Here is a 24,037-nt window from a genome sequence, read left to right as displayed (position 1 = left end):
TAGTCCCTTCCAGGCTTGTGTATAACTACACAAAAAGGTTGTTTGAGCCAATGTAACATCTGCACAATTAACACTTCAGCCCATTTATGTTATCTCAGAATAAAAAGCTCCAGGAAGGATTAACTACAGAGCCTCCTTCTGCACTGTAGGATTCTATGGTTTGGTGATGCAGACGGGTTCAAACTCTGCACTGTGAGACAGGAAGGAAGAAATTTTTGATCCAGCTCCAAGGATCCTGTTTACAGAAATAAGCCATGGAAGGCCTACAAGGAGCAAATAAAGCCAAATAAATCACTGACAAGAGCTGAGTTGGAGTAATATCTTCAATTCTGGGCACCACACTCTGTGAAGAATGTCAAAATTTTGGAGATGGCACAGAAGAGATTTACTAGAATGGGATTGGGATGAGGGAGCTGGAGCTACCTGTTCTGTAAATCAGTGTTATATAGAGCAAGACTGACACCCATATTACAGGGATAGAACTGTGCCCACTAGTTCTGATCCCAGTGTTACACAATGACAGATCTGTACTCACCACTATTGTACCTAGTGTTGCACAATGACTGACTTGTATTCGCCTGTACTGTAACCAAGTGTCATACAGCTCCAAGTGCTCCCTCCAGACACATCCCATGATTGGAAGCACAGGATCTGGGACTGTTTTGTAACTGTGAGTGAGTCTCACCATTCAGATAGTACCACTGATGGCTGCATTCACTGCCTCCACAGTCGTGATTCCACGTACATTTACCTTGGAGTGTGATAGAATCTGTGTCCATGTGTGCTGGGTAAGCTAGCAGCCTGTGGAGATGGTAACATTTTAAGTTTAGGATTTTCCTATGCTCGTTACGTTTATGTCTGCCCAGTAAAAGAGTGGAGTCTTCTGAGAGAGTTGGCTAGGTCATCGCACTCTGTTCAAGAGTCAGTCTTTTTCAGTCAGGCAGAGTGGCCAGAGGCAGTTGAAAATAGTGGCCAGTTTCATACAGCTGGAATGCTGTTATTAGCTGTGGGGAGCTGAGTTGGCTGACTCCAGATAGATGGGGCTCGGGAGAAACACTGGAGAGCTTATCAGTAATTAAGGGCTGGAGGGCAGACTCAGGAACCAGGGGAATCTAGTCTCAGGAGGCAAGATTGAAAACCGTTGGAATGAAGCAGCCATTGAGGCAGTCCGAATTGAAGTGGCTTTGAAGGAGTTCAAAGGCTAGCTCTTCAAAAGTGCAGAAGTTCTATCCCTTGTGGAGGCAGAGTTTGGTGGCTCTGACATTTGGGTGGGTTCCTGAGAAATCCATGGGATTTGTTGACCACATCAGACGTGCACGGTCGATTGCAGACTGTTTAACTTACCTCAAGTTCATTCTGAATGTTCGAGCAGAAGCTATATATATAAAAAATATATAGGTTTTTTTTTACTTTTCTAAGTTTGTTCAAGACCTGTGGAATCTTGTGGCTTTTTTCACTTAGCAAGTGTCCTGGATCTCAAACTTTGTCTACTTTGAACAAAATGTTACTAGTCTCTAACCGGATTGGACCAAGCATTTGGGCGTCTGGATCACGATCACAACAGAAGACATAAATAATCCTGAAGTTCTAAATTTATCAGCACGCTAATCAACAAAAAAGTACAAAAGCACTTAAAAAACAAAAGATTTATATTGCAGAAGCATTGCAAACAAAATGTGGAGAGTGCAGGGGATTGGCACTGTGAACGGACACAGAGGAAAATTCTGGATGTTCTCATATCCAAACCAAACCAATGATTGTAACAGTAGCAACCACCATTGGTCACACAATGAGTGGTATACAGGGAATCCCCTCTGGAGGATACAGTCAGCATTCTGTGATGTGAAATATATTCTCATCATCTTCAAAGTTTAAAAGATTGCAATATGTACACACACTGAGTTCTGATCTCTAAATAAAAAGGAATTAGTCATCTCTAGGCACACAGCTGTGAGCCTTAAAACTATTGACAGGTGCTTTTTGTTAGGATTAAGAAGGAGTTGTCTCTGAGCAGTTGTTATGCCCTCCATGGTATTGCAATCTGACAGAAGCAGGACGAAGCAGCCTTTAAAGAGAAGGTAATAATAAAAAGGCAAATGTAAAAATCCATGCTAAGGGAATAAGAGGAGCTCATTTGTCTTGAACACTCCTACTCCAAGTTTTGCATTGAGAGCATAAAGCTCTAGGGTTTGCCTTACTGTCTGCCTTGGCTCGAACTCTCACGTCTCCTCCTCAAAGGACATCAGCAGCAGATTTAGAGCCCCAGTCTGAGAAACACAGCAGCATTCTGGGAAGTTTAAGGTTACACTGCTGTGTGCTTTGTAACTTCACTGTAGGTTGGCGGGCTGCATCGGCCATTGTCCCTGGCTCTGTTGGGACTGAAGTAACCGATGGAGTTCTTTAAACTGAAACACCACGTTGTCCTTAAGGTCCGGGTTTGAGATCTGCAGGCGGATACTCGTACTGTCGAACGACAACTCCCCCGAAAACATCTCGAACATCATGCGAGCCACAACTGGAATCACCTGAATCAGCCAGGGAATAGGAAAAGATCGAGTGTCAAAACCAAAAGGTAGATTTATATCAGGACTTCTTTTGCAGCAGGAATCTCACCATTGGGACACTCTAAAGTGGCCAATTCATCAGCACAGCACCATTATAAGTAGCAAACTGTTTTGGACTGAAGATTGTTTCTTGCTTTTAAACAATGGACCCGCTCATGTAAAGAGCAACTCGTCGCAGGACCCCTCATGGGTAGAGAAACTAGATCTCAAGATCTTCCCTGGGAAGGGTGTCCACAGTGGGATTCCTCATGGAGAGAGTGTCCATGTAATGGGATGTTCCCCAGGGAGGTATCCATTCTAAGATGACAGCAGCTTCCCGATACCCCATCTGAGGGGCCATTCTTTGTGTACAAACCCAGAGGTTTCAGCAAACTGCAATAGGATCCACTGGGTGCCCAGCTCAGAGATGCTGACCACCCACCTTTTGCCCCATCTATTTTGCCCTGTTACCTGCACCATGATCAGCTTCTTTTCCTTGGGTTTACCATCTGGCCATTCCTCACCAAAGCAGAGCTGGATCTCGTAGAGCGGGGCAACACTAGTCTGTCCTTTCTGGTACATTATCAATTCTGTGTAAGGAAGGGACAACATGGAAAGGAGAAAAAGTTTTTAAAACTGTGTTTCTTTACTTTAAACTTCTCTCCTTTGGTTTCAAATTCCATAATGGTCTGCCTCTCCTCATTTCATAGAACCTATTCTAACCTACAGCATTCTCTGATTTGGTCTCTTTGTGCATACACAGTTTTAATTGTTCCAACAATGTGGCCATGCCTTCAGTTGTCTGAGCCTTAAGCACTGGAATCCTCTCACTAAACCATCTTTCCTCCTTAAGACACACTGTAAATCCTGCCTCTTTGAACAAGCTTACCATCATTTGTCATTTACAGGAGATCCTGGGAGAGTGTCAATATTTACTGAAGGAGAAAAGGCCGAGGAGGAAGGAAACACTTGTGATGAAGACACTAGAATTCGAGGAGTGCAGATATCTTGGAGCTTTGTGGAACTGGAGGGCAAGGCCACAAAGGGATTTGAAAACAAGGATGAAAATATTAAAATCCAGTTGTTGTTTAATTGGGAGCCAGTGTAGGTCGACAAGCACAGGGATGATAGATTAACTAGACACGGGCAGCAGAGCTTTCAATTACCTCAAGTTTATGGAGGATAGATTGTGGGAGGCTGGCCAGGGTTATGTTGGAATGGTTAATGTGGAGGTAACAAATACTTGGTTGAGGGTTTCAGCAGCAGATGAGCTGAGGCAGGGATGGAGACCGGGTGATGTTACAGAGGATGTGGTCGGAAGCTCATCACAGGAATCAAATATGTAAATAGTCGAGTTCAGTGTCCACCAGTTGGATAGTTGGAGTCTTTTTCCCAGGGTAGAAATATCAATTATTAGGGAACATATGTTTAAAGTAAAAGGGGGAAAGTTTAAAAGAAATGTGAGAGGCAAGTTTTCTTTTTACACAGATGGTGTTAAGTGCCTGGAATGCACAGCCAGAGGAAGTGGTAGAAGCAGATACAATAGCAACGTTAAGAGTCATCTTGACAGATACAGAAATATGCCGGGAATAAAGAGATATAGACCACATAGAAGCAAAAGGTCTTTAGCTTAGAAAGGCGTCATGTGTTCATAGAATCATAGAAACCCTACAGTGCAGAAGGAGGCCATTCGGCCCATCGAGTCTGCACCGACCACAATCCCACCCAGGCCCTATCCCCACATATTTACTTGCTAATCCCTCTAACCTACGCATCCCAGGACTCTAAGGGGCAATTTTTAACCTGGCCAATCAACCTAACCCGCACATCTTTGGACTGTGGGAGGAAACCGGAGCACCCGGAGGAAACCCACGCAGACACGAAGAGAATGTGCAAACTCCACACAGACAGTGACCCGAGCCGGGAATCGAACCCGGGACCCTGGAGCTGTGAAGCAGCAGTGCTAACCACTGTGCTACCGTGCGGTGCAGGCTTGGTGGGCCAAAGGGCCTGTTCCTGTGCAATACTGTTCTTTGACAGTTGCAAGAGAGAAGGATGGAGTCAGTGGCTAGAGGGAACCAAGATTGTAGTGGGAACCCAAAGATTTTAAGTAATTCAAGACCCATCCATTTCCACAGAATTAAAAATCAGGCTCAATGTTTTTGGTCCTCCCAATATTGGAGGAAATTCCTAATCATCCAGTACTGGTAGCCTGGTAATTTAGCACTGGTGGAAGAATTGTGCCAAAATAGTGGTGAAGTAGAGTCAGGTGTCGCCAGCATAAATGAAAATTAACATAGCTTTTCCTTGCCTCTACACTAGGGTTAAACCTGTTACATCACCAACTTTCCCCAGCTCTAATGAAAGGTCATTGATCTGAAATATCAACTCTGTTTCTCTCTCTCCCGACCTGCTAACAATTTCCAGAATATTCTGTTTTATGTGACCAATATACTTGCAGGGAGGTTTGCTAGTGTTATTGGGGAGCGTTTAAACTAGATTTGCAGGGGGATGGGAACCAGAGTGTCAGAGCAGATAGTGGAGCAGGGGTAAAAAGACAGGTTAGTTCAAGTAAAATCACAAATGGAAGGGTTGAGTGTGGTGGAAATAACCTTTTGAGGTGTGTCTATTTCAATGCCAGGAGTATTGTGGGGAAGGCAGATGAGCTGAAGGCGTGGATAGACACATGGAAATATGACATTATAGCCATTAGTGAAACTTGGCTACAGGAGGGGCAGGACTGGCAGCTCAATGTTCCAGGGTTCCAATGTTTCAGGCGGGATAGAGGCAGAGGGATAAAAGGTGGCGGTACTCAGGCAGGATAGATTAGGGAGCTTGTCTCCAGAGGCCCTATGGGTGGAGTTGAGAAACGGAAGGTATGACCACATTAATGGGGTTGTATTATAGACCACCCAATAGTCAGCGAGAATTGGAGGAGCAAATCAGCAGAGAGATAGCTGACAACTGCAAGAAACACAAAGTTGTGATAGTAGGGGATTTTAATTTTCCACATATAGATTGGGACTCGCATACTGTTAAAGGTTTAGACGGGGTAGAGTTTGTAAAATGTGTTCAGGAGAATTTTCTACATCAGTATATAGAGGTGCCAACGAGAGAGGATGCGATATTGGATCTCCTATTGGGAAATGAGTTAGGGCAGGTGATGGATGTGAGTGTGAGGGAACACTTTGGATCCAGTGATCATAATGCCATTAGTTTCAACCTGACCATGGATAAGGATAGATCTGGTCCTCGGTTTGAAGTTCTGAACTGGAAAAAGGCCAAATTTGATGAAATGAGAAGGGATCTGGGATGTGTAGATTGGCACAGGCTGTTCTCTGGTAAGGATGTAAATGGAAAGTGGGAAGCCTTCAAAGGAGAAATTTTGAGAGTGCAAAGTTTGTATGTTCCTGTCAGGATTAAAGGCAAAGTAAATAGGAATAGGGAACCTTGGTTCTCGAGGGAGATTGTAACACTGATTAAGAGGAAGAGAGAGTTGTATGAAATGTACAGGCAGCAAGGAACAGATCAGATGCTCGAGGAGTATAAAAAGTGCAAGAAGCTACTTAAGAGGGAAATCAGGAGGGCTAAAAGAAGACATGAGGTTGCTTTGGCAGACAGAGTGAAGGAAAATCCAAAGAACTTCTATAGGTATGTTAGGAGCAAAAGGATAGTGAGGGATAAAATTGGTCCTCTTGAAGACCAGAGTGGTAGACTGTGTATGGAACCAAAAGAGTTGGGGGAGATACTAAATGGTTTTTTTGCATCCGTATTTACTGAGGAAATGGGCATAGAGTCTACGGAAATAGAGCAAACAGGTAGGGAGGTCATGGAACCTTTACGGATTAAAGGGGAGGAGGTGCTTGCTGTCTTGAGGCAAATCAGAGTGGATAAATCCCCAGGACCGGACAGGGTATTCCCACGGACCTTGAGGGAAGCTAGTGTTGAACTTGCAGGGGCCCTGGCAGACATATTTAAAATGTCAGTATTCACGGGGGAGATGCCGGATGATTGGAGGGTGGCTCATGTTGTTCCGTTGTTTAAAAAAGGTTCCAAAAGAAATCCAGGAAATTATAGGCCAGTAAGTTTGACGTCGGTCGTGGGCAAGTTATTGGAAGGTGTGATAAGGGATAGGATCTACAAATATTTGGATAGACAGGGACTTATTAGGGAGAGTCAACATGGCTTTGTGCGTGGTAGGTCATGTTTGACCAATCTATTAGAGTTTTTTGAGGCGGTTACCAGGAAAGTGGATGAAGGGAAGGCGGTGGATGTTGTCTACCTGGATTTCAGCAAGGCCTTTGACAAGGTCCCTCATGGGAGGTTAGTTAGGAAGGTTCAGTCGCTGGGTATACATGGGGAGGTAGTAAATTGGATTAGACACTGGCTCAATGGAAGAAGCCAGAGAATGGTTGTGGAGGATTGCTTCTCTGAGTGGAGGCCTGTGACTAGTGGTGTGCCGCAGGGATCGGTGTTGGGTCCATTGTTGTTTGTCATCTGTATCAATGATCTGGATGATAATGTGGTAAATTGGATCAGCAAATTTGCTTATGATACAAAGATTGGAGGTGTAGTGGACAGTGAGGAAGGTTTTCAAAGCTTGCAGAGGGATTTGGACCAACTAGAAAAATGGGCTGAAAAATGGCAAATGGAATTTAACGCAGACAAGTGTGAGATATTGCACTTTGGAAGGACAAACTAAAGTAGAACGTACAGGGTAAATGGTAGGACTCTGAAAAGTGCAGTTGAACAGAGGGATCTGGGAATACAGGTACAGAATTCTCTAAAAGTGACGTCACAGGTGGATAGGGTCGTAAAGAGTGCCTTTGGTACATTGGCCTTTATAAATCGGAGTATCGACTATAAAAGTTGGAGTGTTATGGTAAGGTTATATAAGGCATTGGTGAGGCCGAATTTAGAGTATTGTGTACAGTTTTGGTCACCTAGTTACAGGAAGGATGTAAATAAGGTTGAAAGAGTGCAGAGAAGGTTCACAAGGATGTTGCCGGGACTTGAGAAGCTGAGTTACAGAGAGAGATTGAATAGGTTGGGACTTTATTCCCTGGAGCGTAGAAGAATGAGGGGAGATTTGATAGAGGTGTATAAGATTTTGATGGGTATAGATAGAGTGAACGCAAGCAGGCTTTTTCCACTGAGGCTAGGGGAGAAAAAAACCAGAGGGCATGGGTTAAGGGTGAAAGGAGAAAAGTTTAAAGGGAATATTGTTCCCTGGAGCAAGCTGAGAGGGAGTGATTGGAGGCAGCAGTGCTGGTGAGAGATTAATTGAATTGTTTATTTATTTAATTAGTCAGCTAGTGTGTGTTTTATTTTGGCCTTTACTTTTGCAGCAGTATTTTAAGTTTAAAGTGAAAACTGGAAGTGGGCTGCTAAGGAGTCTGGGAAGGGTTTTTTAAGCGCGTGAAATATAAAAGGTAGGCTGCAGTATACAGCGGGCAGCGTCGGGAGCGGGCAGTGGAGTGAGTGGGAAGCAGAGTGTGAGCTATAAGGCTTTGGCTCACAGGGCTTGAGTGAGTGGGAAGCAGAGTGTGAGCTATAAGGCTTTGGCTCACAGGGCTTGAGTGAGTGGGAAGCAGAGTGTGAGCTATAAGGCTTTGGCTCACAGGGCTTAGGCAGAAAGGGTGAGCAGGGGTGAGTTTAATTCATTTTTGCTGTTTCTACCTGGTACTGGCAAGGTATCTAGAGGGGATGGGTGTGCAGGCAGTGCTATGTTCCTCTTGCACTATGTTTGAGGTGAGGGACGACGACAGTGTCCCTGCTGATTACACCTGTGGGAAGTTCACCCATCTGCAGCTCCTCCAAAACCGTGTTAGGGAACTGGAGCTGGAGTTGGATGAACTTAGGATCATTAGGGACGCAGAGGTGGCCATAGACAGAAGCTTTAGGAATACAGTTACTCCGAGGAATGAAAACAGATGGGTGACGGTGAGAGGGGCTGGGAGGAAGCAGTCCGTGCAGGGATCCCCGGTGGTCGTTCCCCTTAGCAACAAGTATTCCGCTTTTGATACGGTTGAGGGGGATGACATACCAGTGGTGAGCCGCAGTGAGAGGATCTCCAGCACTGTGTCCGTCTCTGTGGCTCGGGAGGGTAAGGGGCAGAGCGGGAGGGCAATAGTTATTGGGGACTCGTTAGTTAGAGGGATAGATAGGAGGTTCTGTGGCAGCAAAAGAGACTCACGGATGGTATGTTGCCTACTGGATGCCAAGGTCCGTGACGTCTCAGACCGTGTTTTCCGGATTCTGAAGGGGGAGGGGAAACAGTCACAAGTCGTGGTACACATTGGTACCAATGACATAGGTAAGAGAAGGGACGGGGATTTAAAGCAGGAATTTCTGGAGCTGGGCTGGAAGCTGAGAGCCGAAACAAAACATGTGGTCATCTCTGGTACGTTGCCGGTGCCACGTGATAGCGAGTAGAGGAACAGGGAGAGAGTGCAGTTAAACATGTGGTTGCAGGGATGGTGTAGGAGGGAGGGCTTCAGATACGTGGATAATTGGAACACATTCTGGGGAAGGTGGGACCTGTACAAACAGGACGGGGTGCACCTGAACCAGAGGGGCACCAATATCCTAGGAAGGAAATTTGTTACGGCTCTTCAGGGGGGTTTAAACTAATTTGTCAGGGGAGTGGGAAAAGGAGTTGTAGTCCAGAAGTCAGTGAGGGTGGTGAGGTATTGGGGAAGGTATCAGGGTCAAGGGTGGGTACCGGTAGACAGGAAGGTGGGTTGAAGTGTGTCTACTTCAATGCAAGGAGCATCCGGAACAAGGTAGATGAACTTGGGGCGTGGATTGGTACTTGGGACTACAATGTTGTGGCTATTACGGAGACGTGGGTAGAACAAGGACAGGAATGGTTGTTGGACGTTCCGGGGTATAAATGTTTCACTAAATGTAGGGAAGCTGGTAAAAGAGGTGGAGGAGTGGCATTGTTAATCAAAGATAGTTTAACGGCTGCGGAAAGGCACTTCGAGGGGGATCTGCACACTGAGGTAATATGGGCTGAGGTTAGAAATAGGAAAGGAGCGGTCACGTTGTTAGGAGTTTACTCTGGGCCCCCAAATAGTAATAGAGATGTGGAGGAAGAAATTGCTAAGCAGACTATGGATATGTGTGGGGGGTCACAGGGTAGTTGTCATGGGGAACTTTAACTTTCCAAATATTGATTTGAGCCTTTATAGGTCAAATAGTTCGGATGGGGCAGTTTTTGTGCAGTGTGTGCAGGAGGGTTTCCTGACACAATATGTGGATAGGCCGACAAGAGGTGAGGCCACATTGGATTTGGTACTGGGAAATGAACCGGGCCAAGTGTTAGATTTGGTTGTGGGAGAGCACTTTGGAGATAGTGACCACAATTTGGTGTCTTTTGTTATTGCAATGGAGAGGGATAGGGCCGTACGGCAGGGCAAGGTTTACAATTGGGGGAGAGGTAATTATGATGCGATTAGGCAAGAATTAGGGGGCATAAGTTGGGAACAGAAACTGTCAGAGAAAGGAACTGATGAAAAGTGGAACTTTTTCAAGGAACAAATACTGGATGTCCTTGATAGGTATGTCCCTGTCAGGCAGGGAGGAAATGGCCGAGTGAGGGAACCATGGTTCACGAAAGAGGTGGAATGTCTTGTGAAAAGGAAGAGGGAAGCTTATGTAGGGATGAGGAAACAAGGTTCAGATGGCTCGATTGAGGGTTACAAGTTAGCAAGGAATGAGCTGAAAAAGGGGCTTAGGAGAGCTAGGAGGGGACACGAGAAGTCCTTGGCGGGTCGGATCAAGGAAAACCCCAAGGCTTTTTACTCTTATGTGAGGAATAAAAGAATGACCAGGGTGAGGTTAGGGCCGGTCAAGGACAGTAGTGGGAACTTGTGTATGGAGTCAGTAGAAATAGGCGAGGTGATGAATGAATACTTTTCTTCTGTGTTCACCAAGGAGAGGGGCCATGTTTTTCAGGAAGAGAAGGTGTTACAGGCTAATAGGCTGGAGGAAATAGATGTTCGGAGGGAGGATGTCCTGGCAGTTTTGAATAAACTGAAGGTCGATAAGTCCCCTGGGCCTGATGAAATGTAGCCTAGGATTCTTTGGGAGGCAAGGGATGCGATTGCAGAGCCTTTGGCTTTTATCTTTGGGTCCTCGCTGTCCACGGGGATGGTGCCAGAGGACTGGAGAATGGCGAATGTTGTTCCTCTGTTTAAGAAAGGGAATAGAAATGACCCTGGTAATTATAGACCGGTTAGTCTTACTTCGGTGGTTGGTAAATTGATGGAAAAGGTCCTTCGAGATGGGATTTACGAACATTTAGAAAGATGCGGATTAATCCGGGATAGTCAGCACGGGTTCGTGAAGGGCAAGTCGTACCTCACAAATTTGATAGAATTTTTTGAGGAGGTAACTAAGTGTGTTGATGAAGGTAGGGCAGTTGATGTCATATACATGGATTTTAGTAAGGCGTTTGATAAGGTCCCCCATGGTCGGCTTATGATGAAAGTGAGGAGGTGTGGGATAGAGGGAAAGTTGGCCGATTGGATAGGTAACTGGCTGTCTGATCGAAGACAGAGGGTGGTGGTGGATGGAAAATTTTCGGATTGGAGGCAGGTTGCTAGCGGAGTGCCACAGGGATCAGTGCTTGGTCCTCTGCTCTTTGTGATTTTTATTAATGACTCCAATTTTCTTTGATCATTGGTGGGTGTGCCTTCAGCTGTCTTGGCCCTAAGCCTGGAATTCTCTCATTAAATCTCTCAGCCTTTCTATCTCTCTCTTGCCCTTTAAGATGTTCCTTAAAGATTACTTTTGACCAAGTTCTACCATAATATTTCCTGATATGACAGTATCAAAATCTTTGTAGTAATTGCTCGTGAGGTTCCTTGGGCCGTTTTACTATGTGAAAGGTGCTATATAAATGGAAGTTGTTATTGTTGCCTTTCAGGTGAGGTATTAAATTGAGGGTGTCCAAGTGAAAATAAAAGATTCCATGGCACTATTCTGAATAGAGAAGGCGAGTTCCCTTCTGTGGTCTGGCCAATGCTTACCCCCCAATCACCATAATTAAAAAGCAGGTTATCACATCATCATCATATTGCTGTTTGTGGAAGCCTGCTATGAGAAAATTGGTTTCTGTGTTTTCTGCATCACAACAGTAAATAAACTTCAAATTAAGTACTGCATTGCTGGAAAGCTCTTTTGGACAACCTGATGTGGGAAGAGCTGGATACATGAATTTGTTTGGGAACATTCTTCTGAGATTGGGTCTGAATGAGTGATCTTTACATTGTATTTAATCACATTATACCTGAGCTGGGATTGCTTGATATCGATACTGTGCCCAAAATGGGAAACAGTCAATTGTCAGCACCACACCCCTGATCTTTTTTCAGACAAAATAAAACAATCAATTTTTCAAAACAATTAGTTAACTCACCACTGAGGAAGTTCTCCAAACTGAAGAGTTTGATCTTCTTCTCCCTCTCAAGGGGGTTAGGTCCTGGTGCTCCAACAGCGCAGGGCCCAGACCAGAACACTTTACACTGGCACAGGCGGATGGCGTAAATATCCTGCCCATGGATCTCCAGGATCAAACCTCGGTCCATGACATCCAACAAGTGATTGGTGTAAAATCGCTGCTTCTCATGAGAGACCTGGTCCGTGCTGGGGAACCGGACTTGCTCCAGGGTGATGGGTCCGAAGAGCTCCACTTGGTCTGGGATAGGGCCTAGGTCCCCATAGTACAGGCGGCAGCCATGAGGGTTGCTGACGGTGATTAACGATCCCATCTGTTTGCCCCGGTAGTGGAACTTCACATCCAGGTCAGTCACTGCCCCAGAGGAAGAGACAGAACCTTGGTTAGACTACACTTGGAACCGTAAACAGTTCTGGTCTCCATAAGATAACAAGATTAGAGGAGCACTGGAGAAAATGCAGAAAAGATTAATGTTACCAGAACTGAGAGGTTATATCCATCTGGAAAAAGTGAACAGGCTGGGGCTCTTTTCACTAAAAAAGAGAAGGCTATGGGTTGACCTGATGAAGATCTTTAAGATAATGAACAGGTTTGATAGGGTAAATGTGGAGATGTTTCCACTTTGGGGAGAGACCAGCCTATGGGCTATAAATACAATCTTGTCACTAATCTAATAGTGAATTCAAGAGAAACGTCTCTACCCAGAGATTGATGAGAATGTGGAATCTGCAATCACATGGGGTATTCCATGCACATTGCACAGCATTCAAGGGGTAACTAGATTAACACATGAAGAGGAAAGGTGTAGAAGGTTAAGCCTGTTCGGGTTAAGAAGGGTAGGAGGTGGTTCATGTGGGGCACGAATACTGGTATGGATCAGTTGAGCCAAATGGCCCATTTCTGTGCTGTGAATACTATGCAGTGGTGGGGCGGGCGGGGCTAATGCTGCAGGGGTTACAGCAACCAACATTTATGCAGTGTTAGCCATGGCTCTGTAGGTAGCACACCTGCCTCCTAGTCAGAATTAGATTCAAGTCCCATTCCAGAGGCAAGATCAAAGCCCAGGCTGAGACTCACAGTAAAGTGAGGGAGTGCTGCCCTGTTGGATTTTAGATGAGACGTTAAAAGATCCCACAACACTATTTTAAAGAAGAGCAAGGAACCTTTTCCTGGTTTCTTGGTAAATATTTATCCATCAACTAACATCACTGACAAAAATAGATTATCTGGTCATTTATCTCATTGCAATTTGAGATGCTGTGTGTAAATTGGGTGTTGCATTTCCTACATTACAATATAGAGGACATCTTAAAAGTACTTCACCGTGCAGTGTTTTGGAACATTGAAATGGCAAAATGCACTACGTAATTGTGTCATTTCTTTTAGCTAGGGGAGAGGCTAAAATCCACAGGGCTTCACTCCTCCTGGCAAGTTACATGTACAGCAGTTCAGCAAACACAGGATGAAGCTCAACTGTGATATAAATAATCCCCTTAATGGGTGGGAATACGTCAATCGTTTGTTCTACTTCCTACTGGATATTCAGATCCACTGCCTTCAATAAAACTGAATATCACGTATAATGGTTAGTCAATGCAATAATGCTGTCCAAGTAAAATGTCCACCCCCAAGTGTTTTAAAGATCCGATGTTTGATTCTTAATGAAGTAACACATCTCTCTGAATGTAAAGCAGCAATGTCCTTATGTTAGACGGAAGGAAAACAATGAGAAAAAACAGTAACTTACATGGCAAAGAGTTGATAAACATTTCAGATGTGGTCAGTGATGGGAACTGGTCCACTGGCTGTACTGGGAGAGGATGAAGAGTTCCTTGAGCAATTGGAGGGACATTAGGCTGAAGGAGGCCTCCATGAGCAAGGTTGGGCTGAGAGAGTTCACCGTGATCAAGGTTTGCATGGGCAAGGTCCACTTGTGTTAGTGTCGGGTTAGCAAGTCCTCCATTCATGCAAGAATCAGGCATTGTAACTTCCTGTTTCGGCCAGGTCTGCGTTGGGTATGGTGGCAGGCTGACATTCTCTGGCATAAATCAAAAAAAGAGGAAAAATAAAAGTGAAGACATTCTTCTTAAAAATTAAAATGAGGGACTCAATAGATCACTGGGTCCAGCACTGGCCTTAGTGTTTGATGGAACAGTGTTCAGGGAGCTTTAATCTGCATCTTATCCATGCTGTACCTGCCCGCGAGAGTGTTTGTTGGGACAGTGCAGAGTCAGCTTTACTCTGTATCTAAACTGTGCAGTTCCTGGCCTGGCGGTCCTTGATGGGGCAGTGTAGCTTTAATCTGTACTGTAAGTGACCTGGGAGAGTTTGTTATTGACAGTAATCACACATTCAGTTGAGTCCATTATTCAGAACAGGCAGGTAGGAGAGAACATTGTGAAGAACTCCTCAACTGACATTCTGCCTTTGACTTAAATGCATTAAACTCCATTCCTCAATGCCCCATCTGACTCAGTTTCAGCATCACCCCAGTCCAGAGCAAAGTTAAAAAAGCCAATTGTCAGCTGAGGAAGAACAAAGCCTCTGGAGCAAATGTCAAAGTTGTGAAACACAATGGAGATACACTCCTGGCCTGGCTGCACAACCTGGTATCCCTCATCAGGGAAAATGAGAGCATGCTGAGTAATCTCGGGGAACCTGTCGTTGTGTAACTATATTCAGGAAGGGAGACAGGTTCATTCCGCCAACTACACAGGAGTCTCCCAATGTTCTGCCATTGCAAGGATCCTCCTAAATCACTTCCTCTTGGTTGTTGAAGAGCTCTTTCTAGGGCTGCAGTGCAGTTTTCACCGATCGTGAGGCAACACAAACATGACTTGTCACTGATCAGTAAATCCAAGAAAAATGCAAGGAACAGCACCAACATGGTCTTTCCCAATCTCACAAAAGCCATCGACTTTGTCGATGGTGAAAGCTTATGGAGTATCCTCCTCAAATTTGGCTGCCTTCTGAAATTTGTTGCTATCTTCCACCTACCACAATGACACACAACCCATGATCCTCACCAATGGAACCACCACAACTCAACAAATTACCCAAAGGCGGGAAGGTCATTTACAGAACATTCAGAAAGTGTTCAGCCTGTGCTGCTTTCAATCCAAAACCAAGATCATTTAAACTTCTGTCACTGAACTTCAGTGTGCAGATGGTACTCGTGCACCCTCTCAGAAACTCCAGGTTATTGTCAACCTTTCAACAAAGAACAAAGAACAATACAGCACAGGAACAGGCCCTTCGGCCCTCCAAGCCCGCGCCGCCCCCTGGTCCAAACTAGACCATTCTTTTGTATCCCTCCATTCCCACTCTGTTCATGTGGCTATCTAGATAAGTCTTAAACGTTCCCAGTGTGTCCGCCTCCACCACCTTGCCTGGCAGCGCATTCCAGGCCCCCATCACCCTCTGTGTAAAATATGTCCTTCTGATATCTGTGTTAAACCTCCCCCCCTTCACCTTGAACCTATGATCCCCCGTGAACATCATCACCAACCTGGGAAAAAGCTTCCCACCGTTCACCCTATCGATGCCTTTCATAATTTTATACACCTCTATTAAGTCTCCCCTCATCCTCTGTCTTTCCAGGGGGAACAACCCCAGTTTACCCAATCTCTCCTCATAACTAAGCCCCTCCATACCAGGCAACATCCTGGTAAACCTCCTCTGTACTCTCTCCAAAGCCTCCACGTCCTTCTGGTAGTGTGGCGACCAGAACTGGACGCAGTATTCCAAATGCGTCCGAACCAACGTTCTATACATCTGCAACATCAGACCCCAACTTTTATACTCTATGCCCCGTCCTATAAAGGCAAGCATGCCATATGCCTTCTTCACCGCCTTCTCCACCTGTGACGTCACCTTCAAGGATCTGTGGACTTGCACACCCTCTGCGCATCTACACCCTTTATGGTTCTGCCATTTATCGTATAGCTCCTCCCTACATTATTTCTACCAAAATGCATCACTTTCCTGAAGCATTTGAGAAACAGACCTTTCACTAAACACCCAGAAAACTAAAGTCCTCTTCCAATGACCTCCCATAATACAATAAATGGCAGAGCCATTATACAATAAATGGCAGAGTCATCAGGAGTATAGAAACACAGAGGGACCTAGGTGTGCAAGTCCACAAATCCTTGAAGGTGGCAACACAGGTGGAGAAGGTGGTGAAGAAGGCATATGGTATGCTTGCCTTTATAGGACGGGGTATAGAGTATAAAAGCTGGAGTCTGATGATGCAGCTGTATAGAATGCTGGTTAGGCCACATTTGGAGTACTGCGTCCAGTTCTGGTCACCGCACTACCAGAAGGACGTGGAGGCATTGGAGAGAGTGCAGAGAAGGTTTACCAGGATGTTGCCTGGTATGGAGGGTCTTAGCTATGAGGAGAGATTGGGTAGACTGGGGTTGTTCTCCTTGGAAAGACGGAGAATGAGGGGAGATCTAATAGAGGTATACAAGATTATGAAGGGTATAGATAGGGTGAACAGTGGGAAGCTTTTTCCCAGGTCGGAGGTGACGATCACGAGGGGTCACGGGCTCAAGCTGAGAGGGGCGAAGTATAACTCAGACATCAGAGGGACATTTTTTACACAGAGGGTGGTGGGGGCCTGGAATGCGCTGCCAAGTAGGGTGGTGGAGGCAGGCACGCTGACATCGCTTAAGACTTACCTGGATAGTCACATGAGCAGCCTGGGAATGGAGGGATACAAACGATTGGTCTAGTTGGACCAAGGAGCGGCACAGGCTTGGAGGGCCGAAGGGCCTGTTTCCTGTGCTGTACTATTCTTTGTTCTTTGTAATACAACCCCCCCTCCCATCAATTAAGTTCAACTGTGAGATTCTGGAAAATGTGGGCCATTTTCCATATCTTGGGAACTTCATCTCAATGAAGGCACACACAAGATGTCCACCCCCCCCCCCCCGCCCCCCCCCCCCCCCCCGGCCACTCTTCACCCTCCCACCGTGCTCCTATATGCTTCAAGACTGGGACAATCTACAGCAGACAGCTCAAAGCTCCAGAAATGTATCACTGGTGTTGCATAAGCAAAATCCTCCAAATCCGGTGGCAAGGAAGGCAATCCAACAGCAGTGTCCTCCCCCAAGCTAACATGCCCAACATTGAAGTGCTAACCACTCAAAACCAGCTCTGCTGGGCAGGACATATTTGTCTGCCTGACACCAGACTCCCCGAAGCAACTGCTCCATTCGGAACCTGGTAGCAGGAAACTCCAAGGAGGATAGCAGAAATATTTTAGGGATGTCCTCACAGCATCCCCGAAGAGGTGAAACACCCACTTCAGCAGGACACATGTGACTGATTAAAATGTAGAAGATTCATTTGGGAAGGCACTGAATACATTGATAGACCTTTTTGGGAACTCGCAGATGTGAAGTCGAAGCATTGGAGAGCGCGTACAATACTCCCAACCCTCCAAGCACAAGCTGCCCTGCATGTGGCAGAGTCTGCAGATCATGCATTAGACTTCTGCCATCTCTGAACCCACTGAACTGGGGTGAAAATAAACCATCCTAAATTATGAGGGATTTCTGAAGAAAAAGTAACCTGAATCCACACTAAGTCATTCACTTCCCCATTCCCCTTGTCAAAAAACACAAAAGTAAATGGTGAATCCCAATCTCACCTTCTAATGTCATTGATGGGAACAAATCTTGGAGTTGTGGCTACAAAAAAAGAGAAATAAATTGGTTACGGAGTTGAGCTTTAAGACATTGTAAAATTTTACTTTGTAAAAAATAAATTTGCAAGTCACATCTGGTAATAGTTATCAGCAGTGCTGGTGCATTGGGCAGGTGCAGCCCACACTGTGATCTGAAGTCGACTCATCATAAAGGCCCCAGCTTCTAAACATGTGAGAGTGATCTCTGGTGGGGTACTAATCGGGCACAACATTTGACTTCAATGTCTCTGGGATAGGAAAAGGATCAAGATGGCTTTGTAAGAACGGGAAGAGGCCATTCAACAACTTGAGCCTGTTCCTGGCTGGTCTGATTTTCAACTCCATTTACCCGTCTTTGCTCCATATCCAAAAGACATGCTGCTTAGATACATTGGTCATGCTAAATTCTCCCTCAGTGTACCCGAACAGGCGCCGGAGTGTGGCGACTAGGGGATTTTCACAGTAACATCATTGCAGTGTTAATGTAAACCTACTTGTGACACTAATAAATAAACTTTAAAACAAAGTTTAAATATCTCTTGATAACCTTATCAAACAACAACCTATCAATCTCCATCTTGAAATCTCCAATCAACTCCCACCAGCTACAGTCTTAAAGAGTAGAGTTCCAGATTTCTATATTGTGTGAAGATTCCACCCCTGAATATCCTAGCTCTAATTTTAAGGTCATGCCTCACTGTTCTGCTGTCTCCTACCAGAGGGTATCATTCCTCTGATTTACTCTACTCGATCCATTTGTCATTTTAGACACCTCTTGACCTTCTAACTCAAGGGAACATCAAGTTTTGAAATCCTATGTTCATAATTTAATCCTATAAAATCAAAGTTTGAGGTAGTTTCAGGAAAAGGTTAAGCCCCAGAGGCAGAGCCTGCAGAGGTCAGAAGGTTTCTTCCTCCATGAGGCCCTGCTTTCTAGAAAGTAATTCAGTGTTTCAATTTGCAGGCTGGACTCGGCAGAACGCCAGCTTTTGTTGGGTGGGCATGCAAAATACAGAACCTTACAGCACAGAAGGAGACCGTTCAGCCTTTCGTGATTGAGCTGGTACTTTGAGAGAGTGGTTAAAACCATTGACACACTTACCTCCTCATCATCATCCAGTTCATAGTCAACGTTCTCTGAGAGAAAGAGAAAGGCATATGAGATAATAATTGAGGGAATAGTGGATTCAGTCACTCATTTTGGGAAGGAATTTGAATTCTAATAAAGGGTCAGGTTTATAATGGCTGGCCAGTCTGTTCCCCCCTATTGTGTATTTCCAGAATTTGCAGTTTGCCTTTCCTTTCCACTCCACTCCCCGCCCCCCCCCAAAAAAAATTGTTTTTACAAAAACCTTTGCATGCAGGATTCAATTTCGGGGAAGATGAGGATGGTACAACCTTTAGCCCCAGCTAGCAGGCGAGTACTGTAACACTTCCTCCATAAAACAATGCAAGTGCTGAACCAGGGAATTGATTCAGGGCAGAGTTCTACAGGAGGAAAATAAATTTACACAGCGAGTTGTTATGATCTGGAATGAACTGCCTGCAAGCATGGTGGAACACATCGCAATAGTATCTTTTCAATATGTTTAGCATACACATACATACTTGAGTTATATGTTGCAATAAGATTCTGACACTGATATTATACATCAGGTCACTCAGCAACGGAGATACAAATCAGACAAGTAGCAGAGATAGATATCTCATGAGATTGGCATTGGTGATTGCTGATAGCACAAAACAGGCTGAAGAGATGCCGTAAAGACTGCATTGTCTGACATCCTCACTTCAGCAATTGATATTTGCTCTGAATTTCAACTGTGTGCACACGGGATAGGTAACTGTGTGCGCACGGGATAGGTAACTGTGTGCGCACGGGATAGGTAACTGTGTGCGCACGGGATAGGTAACTGTGTGCGCACGGGATAGGTAACTGTGTGCGCACGGGATAGGTAACTGTGTGCGCACGGGATAGGTAACTGTGTGCGCACGGGATAGGTAACTGTGTGCGCACGGGATAGGTAAACTGGGTAATGAAATTACCTCAAATAGGGTCCCACAGGCAGGCGTTTGGGATTGTGGAGTCACTCGCACATCACTTGGGAGAGAGAGTATGCGGGAAGGAGGGAGTATGCGGGAAGGAGGGGGAGAGCACGACGAAGAGAGAGGGAAGATAATTCATTTGGGGAGGGCAAACAAAGTGAGGGAATGTTCAATAAACGTGAAGATATTGAGATGGGTAAAGGAAGTGAGATACTTTGGAATGCATGTCCACAGATTCTTAAAGATGGCAGGATAGGTGGACAAAGTGGTCAAGAAAACATGGAATGCTTTCATTTATTGGGTGAGGTACTGAATGCAAATGCAGGGATGTAATATTGGAACTGTATAAAATGCTGGTTAGGCCACAGCTGGAATTTTGGTACAGTTCTGGTCATCCCATTTCAGGAGTGACATAATTACTCTGGGGAGAGGGCAGAGGAGATTTACAAAAACGTTGCCAGGGCTTGGAAACTGCAGTTATGAGGGGAGATTTGATAGGCTGGGGTTGTTTTCTTTAGAACAGAGGCGGCTAAGGGGTGACCTAATTGAGGTGTGCAACATTTTGAGAGGGCTAGACAGGGTAGACTCGTTTCCCCTAACTGAGGGGTCAATTACCAGGGACATTGATTTAAGGAGATTGGTCGAAAAGATTAGAGGGGACATGAATTTTATGGAGTGAGAAAGAGAGAGTGCGAGGGGGGGGGGGGGGGGGGGGAGGGTAGAGGGGGAAAAGGGAAGGGAAGGGGGGGGGAAGGGAAGAGGGGGGGAGGGAAAGGAAGGGAAGAGGGGGGAGAGAAGGGAAGGGAAGATGGGGGAGGGAAGGGAAGATGGGGGAGGGAAGGGAAGAGGGGGGAGGGAAGGGAAGAGGGGGGGAGGGAAGGGAAGAGGGAGAAGGGAAGGGAAGAGGGGGGAGGGAAGGGAAGAGGGGGGAGGGAAGGGAAGAGGGGGGAGGGAAGGGAAGAGGGGGGAGGGAAGGGTAGAGGGGGGAGGGAAGGGAAGAGGGGGGAGGGAAGGGAAGAGGGGGGAGGGAAGGGAAGAGGGGGGAGGGAAGGGAAGAGGGGGGAGGGAAGGGAAGAGGGGGGAGGGAAGGGAAGAGGGGGGAGGAGGGAAGGGAAGAGGGGGAGGAGGGAAGGGAAGAGGAGGGGGAGGGAAGGGAAGAGAAGGGGGAGGGAAGGGAAGGGGGGGAGGGAAGGGAAGAGGGGGGAGGGAAGGGAAGAGGGGGGTAGGGAAGGGAAGGGAAGAGGGAGGAGGGAAGGGAAGAGGGGGGAGGGAAGGGGGGGAGGGAAGGGAAGAGGGGGGGAGGGAAGGGAAGAGGGGGGGAGGGAAGGGAAGAGGGGGGGAGGGAAGGGAAGAGGGGGGGAGGGAAGGGAAGAGGGGGGGAGGGAAGGGAAGAGGGGGGGGAGGGAAGGGAAGGGAAGGGAAGAGGGGAGAGGGAAGGGAAGGGAAGACGGGGAAGGGAAGTGAAGACGGGGGAGGGAAGGGAAGGGGGGGGAGGGAAGGGAAGAGGGGTGAGGGAAGGGAAGAGAAGACGAGGGAGGGAAGGGAAGAGGGGGGAGGGAAGGGAAGAGGGGGGAGGGAAGGGAAGAGGGGGGGAAGGGAAGGGAAGAGGGGGGGAAGGGAAGGGAAGAGGGGGGGAAGGGAAGGGAAGAGAGCGGGAGGGAGGAGAAGGAAAGAGAAGGGCTAGAAAGAAAGAAAGATAAGACAGTGTGTAATGCATCAGCTGTTTGGCTGAGAGTTTAGGAGGCCATTAATTCTGTGCAGCTCATTATTCCTTCAGAAATCGAAAATCTCCCCATCACCATGTCCAACTGCATCTTGAATCACTTCAGCATTTCTCTCACCCCTCCTGTACCCACAGTCCATACCAGGCAATCAATCACTCGACTTGATTCCAGATATCATCTGAACTTACATCTTCCAGCTTTTACTGGAAATGGCCCAATCTCTATTCTATTGATTTTAAACGGAATGAAAACTAGATGAGTTTGACACTGAGCAAGTGATTTGCCACGAAGGTGAACATTTATCCCGCTCAATGTATTTAGTTTTTTTTCCCCCTGGGATGCGGGAGTCTTTGACAAGGCAGAAATTTATTGTCCAGGAACACTGATGCTCTTGAGAGTCAAACTCAAAATCTGGAACTCGAGTCACACAGAGGCTGGACTGTTTGTGAATGGCTCGCTGAGGAACCAGTCGGGCTTTCACGATAATCTGGCTGCTTCATTTTTTTCTGGCTACAGCCCACAGCTAACAACATTTATTGAATTCCTCATCACCATTTGCCATGATATGATTTGCAAGTTAGCATCTCTACAGGGTGACCAACTCTGAAAAAATAAGGGAGGGAAGGGTGGGGCTGTGCTGGCAAGATTGGTGGGTGGTGGGTGTTGGCAGACCCGGAGACTGGGATGGCGGATGTTCTATTGAAACCGCAGACTCAGGGAGGTGGGGTGCTGGGGAGCCCAGAGGCTGCAAGGTGGGCGGGAGATTGCTGGAAAGACTGACAAGTTGGGGTGGGAGGTTGCTAGGCCCCTCATAGCATAACTTTACTCAGTCTGTCTCCATGAGCTGCCCCCTAAGTGCTCCATGCTGCTCCCCAACACACAAAAACACAGACACCTCTCCCCAACTCCCTTACTCTCATACACACAGTAGCTCCTCTTTTGAAACCTACCCTCACTGGGGCTGCCACCCCACTGTTGCCAAGGACTTGGGATTGATTGACACCGCACCCGACACTCAGGCTGCGCCATTACTCCCGAAACCCACCCTACTGCCATCCTGAGACTCAGGCTGTGTTGTTACTCAATCTCCCTCGATAGCTTGGGGTGGCTTGACCCTCCAGAAGGAAAAAACAGTTTGGACCAATATCCTTATTTCCCCGTTTTGCTGTTTTTTTCCTTCTGGGAGACCTCCCCTTAACATTCAGAGACTCCTCCGCTTAGCCCGCACCTCCTCCGGGCTCCTTGGTTCCAGTCCAACTCCAGGTAACCTCCTGATGGCCAAGTGGGCAGACACAATGCACACTGTTAAACATCAAAGAATAATGGGCAGCAACAAGGGGAAGCTCTCAAACTGTCTCCCAGTCGCTGCCACAGAAAGACCGAACAAATGGCATTCCCGATTGAAAGGTATTGGACAATCAGCTGAATTACAGAACGATCCTGTAAAATACAGAATGGTTGGGTCACCCTGATTCTCTAGCTGCTGGTCCAATACCAAAAACCACCAGGTGAGCTGTAATTACACATCGTCCATCACAAACTTTTCCACTAATGCTGGGGAGGTGAGTGAGAAAAGGTCAACATCTGGTACAAATGAATTATCATTTGCCTTACATTTGGGGCTGGAATAAAACTAAGAGGGTTGGGAGGGCCTGAGTGGGATTCTGGGATTCCACGTAGCCCCTACCTGGAGTGATGTTTCCCCCGGTGGACTGCTGAAGGTCACACACTTGGTAGATCTTGTACGGCTGCATGGGGGTCACCTTGGTTCCATCATAAATCAGTTTGAATTCCCGGCTCTTGTTGAGGGCACAGCGAAGGTTTGCTTTCCATTTGGCAGGATCTGGCCCATCAACCCCTTGGTGATATTTGCCCGTCTCCACTGCCCAAGCCTGGTATGGAAAGAACACAATCACTCAAGAAAAATAAAACAATTACAACTTGCCCATCAGTTTGATTCTGCATTAACTCTCTTGTCTCTAAGCTTCTCTTTGATCAAACTTTTTGTTACCCCTCTTAAGATCTCCTTTTTGGTATCTATTTCTTTCTGATTGTCAGAGATGTCATCTTTCAGATGAGACACTAAACATTCCTCAGGAAGATGCAATAGAGCCCACAGTACTATCCTGAGGGCGTTCTCTCTGTTCCAGGAAATATTTATCCTTCAAACAGCACCACAAAAACACAATCGTCATATTGCTGTTTGGGGGGGTTTGCTCTGTCCAACTTGGCTATCACTTTCTCCACGTTACAATAGTGACAACAGTGCAAACCCCTCCCCTCTCCGGCTACAAAATGCAATTTCTTTATTTATTTCTTCACACATTAGAACATGTAGCAAAACATCTCCAAGGGGCGGGATTTTCCGACCATGCTCGCCCGAAACTGGAAAATCCCACCCGAGGTCAACGGACCTTTCCACAGTCCACCCCTTGCCTGCTTTGATTCCCGTGACAGGCGGTACGGAAAAATTCACCCCAAGATGTTTCATTGGTTGAGTATAGTGCAAGGAGATTTAAACACCAATGGGAATTGGGGAAAATTTAAGGGGGCAAGGGAACCA

General features: G+C 46.3%; 1 protein-coding gene across 2 annotated transcripts in view; it reads right to left on the bottom strand.

The window, feature by feature from the left end:
* Positions 1-1,575: 1,575 nt before the first annotated feature.
* LOC144508019 (interferon regulatory factor 6-like) overlaps positions 1,576-24,037 on the bottom strand; it is a 45,128-nt gene continuing 22,666 nt past the window's right edge. For both annotated transcript variants that reach the window (XM_078235728.1, XM_078235727.1), the window contains 7 exons: positions 23,162-23,366; positions 18,807-18,841; positions 17,669-17,708; positions 13,757-14,047; positions 11,971-12,363; positions 3,015-3,133; positions 1,576-2,525 (listed from right to left, as the gene is read on the bottom strand). In XM_078235728.1, coding sequence (XP_078091854.1) covers positions 2,328-2,525; positions 3,015-3,133; positions 11,971-12,363; positions 13,757-14,047; positions 17,669-17,708; positions 18,807-18,841; positions 23,162-23,366 — 1,281 coding nt within the window. In that variant the 3' untranslated portion in view covers positions 1,576-2,327. The remainder of the gene's footprint in view (positions 2,526-3,014; positions 3,134-11,970; positions 12,364-13,756; positions 14,048-17,668; positions 17,709-18,806; positions 18,842-23,161; positions 23,367-24,037) is intronic.

Source organism: Mustelus asterias, chromosome 19 (assembly GCF_964213995.1).
Source record: "Mustelus asterias chromosome 19, sMusAst1.hap1.1, whole genome shotgun sequence".
Taxonomy (NCBI): domain Eukaryota; kingdom Metazoa; phylum Chordata; class Chondrichthyes; order Carcharhiniformes; family Triakidae; genus Mustelus; species Mustelus asterias.
The sequence above is the reverse complement of the archived record's forward strand: the minus strand, read 5'-3'. Positions and strand labels throughout refer to the sequence as shown.